Source organism: Nanorana parkeri, unplaced genomic scaffold (assembly GCF_000935625.1).
Source record: "Nanorana parkeri isolate BGI_ZX_2015 unplaced genomic scaffold, ASM93562v1 scaffold120, whole genome shotgun sequence".
Classification (NCBI taxonomy): Eukaryota; Metazoa; Chordata; class Amphibia; order Anura; family Dicroglossidae; genus Nanorana; species Nanorana parkeri.
The window spans coordinates 1133200-1142657 of NW_017306388.1; the positions used below are offsets into that span (position 1 = coordinate 1133200).

The 9458-nt window shown below is 42.7% G+C and overlaps 1 protein-coding gene across 1 annotated transcript in view; it reads left to right on the forward strand.

Annotated features, from left to right (window-relative positions):
* Nucleotides 1-294: 294 nt before the first annotated feature.
* EFCAB6 (EF-hand calcium binding domain 6) overlaps nt 295-9458 on the forward strand; it is a 107724-nt gene continuing 98560 nt past the window's right edge. Inside the window, 4 exon segments of the mRNA XM_018553459.1 lie at nt 295-424; nt 1082-1302; nt 3797-3888; nt 6112-6178. Coding sequence (XP_018408961.1) covers nt 295-424; nt 1082-1302; nt 3797-3888; nt 6112-6178 — 510 coding nt within the window.

Below are 9458 nucleotides of genomic sequence, written 5' to 3' on the forward strand. Positions count from 1 at the left end.
ATTTACATGTCGTATGTGTCAGTCAGTAAATCTCATCTGTGAAGGCGCTCAATTTAGTAGGCATTAACTGGAGCTTCAAAAATATAGTTGAAATCTTCAGGCAGTGAAATGAATAAAGATTTAATGCACCATTAATGTTGTTCCTGACATCTCCCACATGACTAATTTTACTTCCTGGCAATTAATTATGCAAGGAATTATTCCAGTTAATGTAGCATCGCATATTTTATTTGTCATTCTTTATTTTTTATTCATTTCTATATTTTGTGACAGAGCACCATGCAGTCCGCGGTGATGAATTCTGGAAGTTTCAGGGACCTGCGGCCTCTTACTCGTGGAATCACGTTTGCCGGTCGGCCTTTATCTTCTGCAAGCAGAAGTTTGTCTCGCCATAGTTCTTCATCATCTGCGAGATCTTCCCTGTGTAAGTTTTATTTATGAGCTCACACACACTCATAACCTTCCGCACTCTTCTCCTGCACATACTGCCCCCTGTCATACTCTCCAGCACTCCTTTCCTGCACATACTGCCCTCTGCCATACTCTCCAGCACTCTTTCCGTGCACATACTGGCCAGTCAGCCCTTGTTCACACCAGACACTGGCCAGAACGCACTGCATCACATTGCGGCCAGCTCACCATGTTGTATTGCGTTCCCGTGCGGCGATCACATTGCGGCTGAAGGGTGTGGCTACAGTGCCATTCATTTCAATGGACCACCACGCCCCCTCCTGCCCCACAACATAGTGAGGCAGCTGCAATGCGATGCAGTGGCTTCTGGCCAGAATCCGGTCTGAACGCACTGTGTCTGGTGTGAATGTGTCCTCGTACTCTATGACACTCCTCTCCTGCATGTATTGGCCCCTGTGATACTCTATGACACTCCTCTTCTGTACATTCTGGCCAGTGGCACTCTCCGGCACTCTTCTCCTGCACACATCTGATGACTTTAGGAGATAAATACCTGCTGAATTGCTAATTCTTTAGACACTTCTCCACCCTCCCTGGCCAGCTGATTGGACAGTGAAGGAGTAGCAGCACGCTTTTAAAGTCATAATGAAATTTTCGTTTATGTTTTTAGTGTCTTCGGTCCTCTCTGTTCCTGATCCCACTCTCACCATTCAAGACATAGAGCAAGTGTTATTCCAAAGAGTTACTGAAATTGAAGAAGATTTAAAAAATGCCTTCATGACTTTGGACGTGGATCAGATGTTATCTGTCACCAAGGGTCAACTGTACAGGGTCCTGAAGAACTTTGTCATAGCCCTGACCCAGTCACAGTTTGATGAACTGCTAACAAAGGTAAGATCACGGGGCTCGGCACTTGTAAAAACACTCTCATTTTCACTTAGGAGTTCTTTTTTACTTGAAATAATAACAGATCTACTGGCAGGATCAACAGGTAATACAACTATGTTACAGGAAAAAAACAAAAACTGCTGGTTTTAGGGCATATGGGCACAAATACAGACTTATACAACACAAAATACATCTGTATTTGTGGCTGGCGCCCGGGAGCCCCAGCTGCTGAGTTTTGTGTCCATAGGATCGAAAAGACACAGTACACTGTACACGGGTATATGCCTGTAAATGCAAGTAGTGGCTTTTGCATTTCAAACATGAAATGTCTGCTTTCAGAAACTTACACCAATATGCGTGCAAACGCTAGTGTTGCATTTGCTGGTATACAGTGTACTGTGTCTATTCAGTCCTATGGATGCAAAAACGCAGCAGCTGGGGCTCCCAGGAATCGCAAATATAGGCATATTATATGCTGTATGCCCATACACCTGTATTTGTGTCTGTGGGAATGGGCCCTAATACTAGTAATAAACTGGATCATATAATTTTTTATTTTGGCCGTAGTTACACTTTGAAGTGCACCTTTTAGTAGCTTTCCAATCTGCATAAATAGATTCCTGAAGTGTCAAAATATACAGCAACAATATAATTGTAATAAACAGCAAGAAGGGATACACCTAATATACCCATTATTGGAAAATTTGGGATTGAATTTGCACTTTGGACGTTGTTTAAAAATCCTCATGTGCAGTGCTGAGGCAGAGGCAGGGGGGCACTGCTGGAGTGGGAGTTTCTCCTGCATTTGCATTACCCACGCTTGCTGCTCAGTCCTGCAAATGACACTTGGAGAGTTGCTCTCCCAATGTAAACATCCATTGACAATAGGACCGCCACATAGTTCTCTATCAGAAATGCTGACACCCCTCCTGATACGCACAGACCACAGCACAGCACCTATCAGCTCCATGGATTGCAGTGACAGGGCCGCTCTTCCAGTGTATTCTCCAGGAATTAGCTATTAGTGTGACAGCGCAGCTCCATGGATTGCAGCGGCAAAGCCTCTCTAGCAGTGTAATCTGCTGGACTGAGCTGTGAGTGTGACAGTACGGTTCCGTGGATTGCAGTGGCAGAGCTGCTCTCCCAGTGTAATCTGTGTGACTGAGCTGTGAGTGTGACAGTGCAGTTCCGTGGATTGCAGTGGCAGAGCTGCTCTCCCAGTGTAATCTGTAGGACTGAGCTGTTAGTCTGACAGTGCAGCTCCATGGATTGCAGCGGCAAAGCCACTCTACCAGTGTAATCTACAGGACTGAGCTGTGAGTGTGACAGTACAGTTCCATGGATTGCAGTGGCAGAGTCGCTCTCTCAGTGTAATCGCTGGCACTGAGCTTTAAGTGTGGCAGCCAGGTCCTGCATTAACCATAAGCTTTTATTACCCCATCATCACCCTCTTAATCTTGCAGATTTTTTAATGGTTTATATGTAAACTTTTTTTCTTGGCATCTTCTCAGTGGACACTAGAAGACCTTATCCTGACACTTTATTTGTCCTTTCACATACAATTTTGTTACGCATTCACCTTTAGGCTGTGAGGCTTCACTCATAGAGACCAATCAAATAACCCATTTGTTCTCTAACGTGCAGTAAAAAACTGTGATAGAATTTGATTAGTTTATCATGGGCAACATATACTTCCATTTGGTCCAGTTTTTGTGCAGTGCATCAGCCTTGTTGATCTCAGAGCCCTACTTCAGTCAAGTTTTTTAAAGTTTTGGATGGAATGAGTTAAGCCAGCCTATCTCTACGAGGGTGCCGTGGTACCTTGGGGTGCCTTCTGGTTTTTTCAGAGGTGCCTTTAGATTTTCTCTAAATCGGGGGGAACTGTGATGTGAAGGAGGCTCTTGATATTAAGAGTGGGGCTTCTGATGTGAAAGTGGTGCCTCTAATGTGAATGCCTGGGGTGCCCCTTAGAATCTATACCAGACCACTGTCTAGGATAAGGGTCTGGTATTGAGTCTTTTTTTTGTGGGGGGAACCACATGGTTTTTTTTACATTTACGCTTAGGACTGGGGTGCCTCAAGGTTTTGCATACCTTTTAAAAGGTCCCATAAATGAAATATGGTTAAGAAACGCTGAGTTGAGCCCACCACACACATTACGATCTGTTGGTACAATCTCATTTAGATCTGCCAAGTAATGCAAGATCCTGCCTGATTGGATACAAATTGATTGGGTAGTTTAGGTATGTCCTCTTATTACATAATTTTGGTAAATCTGATGTTGATTATATGGTCAGATTGTGATGTGTATGAGCAGCCTAGAGTTAGATCCTCTGTGAGGTTTTTACTGCGTTCTGTGGTCATGTTGAGTTTTCCACTCCTGTGTCAATGGCCCCCAGAGTGAATCAAAAACATACAGTCCTGCTTAAAACCTTGTGGCTCTTTATTACTTACCTTCTTTTTTAAAGCAGAATGGCTTCTTTTTTTCTGTTCATAGGTTCCTGTCAGTCCTAACGGCACCATTCCATACCTTGACTTTTTGGCCAGATACCACCGGACCGGCAGCAGCATGTCCCAGGTAAAGAGAAGGTAAGTGACCAGGGCATGGCTTTTGTAAAAAACAAGAAAAAACACATGACAAGTGGGATTAAGACAATAGCTTAAATCAGCGTTGATTGTAACGAGTGATTTGTTTGGTGAGTGAAAGCTTCTGTAACTATAACAAGTGCAATAAATCAGAATCTGCTGGCAAAAAGTCAAATATTGTCTGTTTACTTGTTCTATATCATATTGAAGTTACCACCTGTAGCCAAGCCCGACAATGGCATGCTTGTCACATTGGAAGGAGCCGGAGCCTTAGCAACTTTCTTCTGTTTGTGTTTAGTGGAAGGTGTGGTAGAGACTCGGAGCTGTCCATGGTACAAAGAGAGCTGAGTACAATGACAGCCTCTTGTGGGTAAATAATCCACACAGCCCATAGATAATGTATGGAATGGACACTTCACTACATTTACAAGTGTTGTTTTTCCAATTATTATTATTGTTATACAGGATTTATATAGTGCCAACAGTTTGCACAGTGCTTTACAAAATGAAGGGAGCCAGTACAGCTACAATACAATTCAATAAAAGAAGGTTAGGAGGGCCTTGCACGTGAGAGCTTACAATCCAGTAGGATGGGCAAGTAATGGCATAGGTAATAATTGTGTGGGATGAGCTAATGGAAGAAGTCTCCACATGGAAAATGAGCACCAGCTGAAATACACTGCCTGTATTTAGCTAAACAAATAACTAAGAGCCTTCCATTGGATACTTTCTGCAGTGATTAATATGCTTCATCTGGCAACAAATGAGGTCAGCTGCCTGCCTGAATATACTGAACGGCCAGGTTTTTCCATCAGTGAATGTTTTCTTCCCTGATGGCACGGACATATTCCAAGATGACAATGCCAGGATTCATCGGGCTCAAATTGTGAAAGAGTGGTTCAGGGAGCATGAGACACATGGATTGGCCACCACAGAGTCCAGACCTTAACCCCATTAAGAATCTTTGGGATGTGCTGGAGAAAACTTTACACAGTGGTCCGACTTTCCAATCATCACTACATGATCTTGGTGAAATATTAATGCAACTCTGGATGGAAATAAATGTTGTGACATTGCATACGCTTATCAAAACAATGCCACTGCAAATGCGTGCCGTAATCAAAGCTAAAGGTGCTCCAACGAAATATTAGCGTGCGTGACTTTTTTTTTTGGCCAGGCAGTGTATATCAGTACACCAATATCCCCTTATTCCATCTTCCATATATATATAATTTTTTAAAATAAAATTGTGTAAATTTCAGGTGCTGCAGTGATACAATCTAGTTGTGTATAAGATTTTTTACAGCTTTTATTGCACTTGATTCACATCATTACAAAAAGTGAAAAACCATAAAAAAGTTTTTGCTCATTGGAAGCAAAGAAATACATCAGTATGTTGATTAATTTTACACCGTCCAACGGTACCCTTCCAATATATCTTAAAAGATCTCCTAAGATTTACAACAACTATATCAAGGTATATGATATAAACTATGAGCATTCTAAAATAAAACGCCTGACACCAGCGTTTTACTGATTTAAATTGCGATAACTTATTTAAATCTTATCACCAACCATAATAAGAAATTAACCAATCGCTCAGCCATTCGGACTCAAGTAATAATTACTATCAAATTGTGGAAAAATATGTTTGTCCCCGCCTTAAAACAAGGGATGGCGGACTACATATAGACTTGAGTTAAACATGAAAAAAGCAGCTCTGCGTGCTATACCTAACACGTCTCTGGCCCTGTTGCCTGCAGACTCACTGATTCAGCAGTGCTGCGCTACCCTTCTTCTGGGTTCAATGACACCCAGTGTCATTCAGTGCACCTCCTGTGAGCCCAGGGTGTCAGGGCTCCCCCCCCCCTTTCTTGACTCATAAGAGAATGCTGCATAGAGTGGCACCACTGCTTGAGGAACAAGGGGGTGAGGAGGACTGATGATGTCACTGGACCGAAAAAGAATAAAGGTATGTATATTGATTTTTTAGTGGGTGCTCCAATGGAGAGAAAGGAGGGGGTGGGGGATCCTAAGCCTGGAGTTGGGCTTTAAGACTCCTTTAATTTAATTGTCCTTCAACTCAGTGCAGTATGGTAGAGAATGATTAGGATTTTCTGCCTCTAAATCAGGCCTGTTATCATTCATAATGTAGTCCTGTTATCTGAAAATATTTAGCTAACAATACTTATGTATTAATATACTATATATTTTCTTCTTTTTAAGATGGAGCTGTTCACAGGCCCATAAAGTAATGACACTCAATGAGCTTGAAGCCCAGCTGAAGCTAATGGTAAGGTATTGCTCCATTATGGAATTTAGGAAAGACCTAGACTGATGTTAGGTTGAAGAAATACATAGATTGTCATTGGTGACCTTCACACTAGTTGCTTTGCTGTTAGGGTGATCCTTTGGCTTCAATCATTCCTGAAACACTGACCTGATACAAGTATGCAGATCAGGAGATCTCAGCCTGAACACTTATGGGTATGTCAATTGGAAGTCAGAAGATCAGTTTGATATTCAGGCAGCTAGCATTTCCAGTAGGAGGTTAGCAGTACGTCACACTTCCCTTATGATGGGTGTTTTACAAAGCATACAGTGCCAATATGCAGCAATGTTTTGCCTGTAGGATTATCCAACCCTATCATGAATCTCCGGATAATTAACTCTTCCCAAGTATAATCTGCAGTCTTACCACGCTACACACTGGTTGTGCTTCACAGCTCCTTCTCACAATGCTTGTCTATAAGTCAGACGAAAACAACAACCTCCTTGTCTGGCTGATATTTTATCCCAAGCATTGTTAAGCAGTAAGGCAGAATAATTGTACTTTACCTCTAGTGGCTAATCTACAAATCTTAACATGTAATATAATAACAAAATTATAGAAGACCAAGCATATAAAAATGTGTAAATCACATAAAAATTTAAACAATACAATAATAATTCAACCTATCTTCTTGCTAAAAATACACTGTACTAGGCCTTTAAAGCAGCTCTGTATTTATTAACACAGCATTAAAGCTGAAGTGTAATTTACCTTTGCATTCCCGGGTTCCACCCCTCCCCCTTATCAATATGCTAATGACAATGTTAAAATAAATCTTTTCCATTTTCATTACATATCATATTATAGACCCAGTGATATCTTCTCTGGGTCTCTGTGCTTTCCTATGCAATGTAGGTGTATTATGGCCAGTGGGAAGGCCTGGCAAGGTGCTGTACAACTTGTATGACCACGCACAGTGCCACGCCCCCTCATCTGCTGCTGTGCCCCCCCTCCCTCTGCTGGGGGTTGTCCCGGGCATCGCTGTGCCGGTGATCTCGGTCCCGGGCACCGCAGAGAAGGAGGAGAGACCAGCATTCCCCACTGCTGATCTCTCCTCCTTCTCTCTCTAAAGGCAGAAGCGATGTGTATTACTTCACTTCCGCTCATAGCTGTAATTTCTCTGGCTGCTAGCCAGAGAAGAAGCTGGTGAAGCAGGGGGTCCCCAGACGACATTAGGGGTATTAAAGACCCCTGATGTCTCCATAAAGAGGACCTATCATTGTTATTTGGCTATCACATAGGGGGCTTTTTAGCCCCCCATTGTGATAGCAATCAAGTTTAGTGTAAAAAAAAAAATTAAAGTCTCATTTAAAAAAAAAAACACCCAAAAAAGTTTTAAGGCCCCCGCATGCATGCACTTATAAATGTAAATATGCGCCGGGTGTGCCTACGTGTGAAAACAGCGATTACGCCACACGTTACATATCGCCGCAAACTTCGGAGTGAGAGCAGTAATTTTAGGGCCATTAATCACCACTGATAACACTAAATTGATGAGCGTTAAAAGCTTTTAAAGCGTCGCCTATGGCCAATTTTAGACATGGTAGTTTTTTGTGATTTCGCGGGCGCACGCAGTTTTAAAGTTTGACATGTTTGGTGTCTATTTACCCGGCGTGACCCTGTCTTTTATATTTTAAATGTTTTATAACATAACGTAGGGAAAACAGGGTTTTATGCAAATTTTTGGGTACTTTTTACATTATAAATCTTTAAAAAAAACCTGCAGTGGCGATTAAAGCAAAAGGAAGCTCTATTGTCCCTAAAAAATTGTATGAAAATTAATTTCAGTACAGCGTTGTATGACGGAATAAGCGTCAGTCAAAGTACAACAGCACTAAATACTGAAAAATGGCCTGGCCAAGAAGGAGGTGTAACACCCTGGTCATCAAGTGGTAAAGAGCCCTCCGTCATGATGCAAGCGGTGGGCTGGCTCTTGGAAGTAGTTATGCAAATATAAAAAGCCTTGATGGCTGGGTGTCAGTCTGGAAGAGTCAGTGTTCCCAGGCAGGCTGTGTTTGCATTACGACCTCCCTAAAAAATGAATGCCCACATGTGATGCTGAGCCTCCAGGATTGAAAGAACTGAAAGCCAATGAATAAATGGGGTGGCCCAGGGATCATGAGGTTAAGTCAGGGGGGTTAAAGTAATTGATGATGCCAAATGCACTCCAGCCAGGATACTCGGGCTCTATGAAGAGAAATCCTTTGCCAGCTAAAAAGGGTCCAATATATGTATTTCACCTGTAAATTTGGCTGTTTTTTTAAAACTTTATAACCCACTCAAGAGTACAAAAACAATTAAAGAACATATGCTGTTGGCTCACAGATAGGAGACACAAAATGACATGGGAATATGTACCGTATTTTTCGCTCCATAAGACGCACTTTTTTCCCCCCCAAAAGGAGGGGGAAAATGTGCCTGTGTCTTATGGAGCGAATACCTATTGCCCGACGCCCGGGACATGCAGTTTCGGGCGCCGGGTGAGTAGTTTTTTTGTACATTGAGCCCTGCTCCTGACAAGCAGAGCTGAATGTACAGTGGGAGCCGCTGCTCATTTAATACAAGTGATCTAATTAGATCACTTGTATTAAATCGAGCTGCAGCAGCAATTGTGTCCGCCCCCCCGCCGTGGTTTTCGGGGTCCACTGCTCCTCTGGGGGACCGTGACCACGGCATAGGAGCTCACCACAGAGCCCCTTGAGCAGAAGAAGAACGTCGTTTTTCGTCTGCTCTGTGTGATTACTGAGACCGTGGTGCTGTAATGACATCGCCACCTGTCTCAGCGGTCACTGAACTGCAGCTTCTGTCACAGAATCACAGAATGCCTGCGTCCTATGGACCGGAGGGCCTTATAGAGCGCAAAATACGGTAAATAGTAGACTAAGTAGTGGAAAAATATAAACATGAACATCATTAACACACCATCTGTAGGCGTCACTACCTCACCTTTATGAATAAAGTATATAAAGAGAAGGGCAGTTCAAATCTGATCTCAACTATTTCACTTTGTTTCCAAAAGATTTAAGAAAAGGAACACCAGAAACAGACAAAAAAGGCCAAAGAAGAGAATAAAAGAGGGAAGAAAAAGCTAGCTGGCTCCAGTCTAGGAATATTCCAGACCTCTACATACATGTAGAATGGTGTCCGGCCAACACGTGTAGACACCTGGGGAAGTGCAGAGAAACCCAACTCTGTGCCAGCAAAGAGTTGTGGGGGAGGGGGGGGGGGGTCAGAAAAAAAC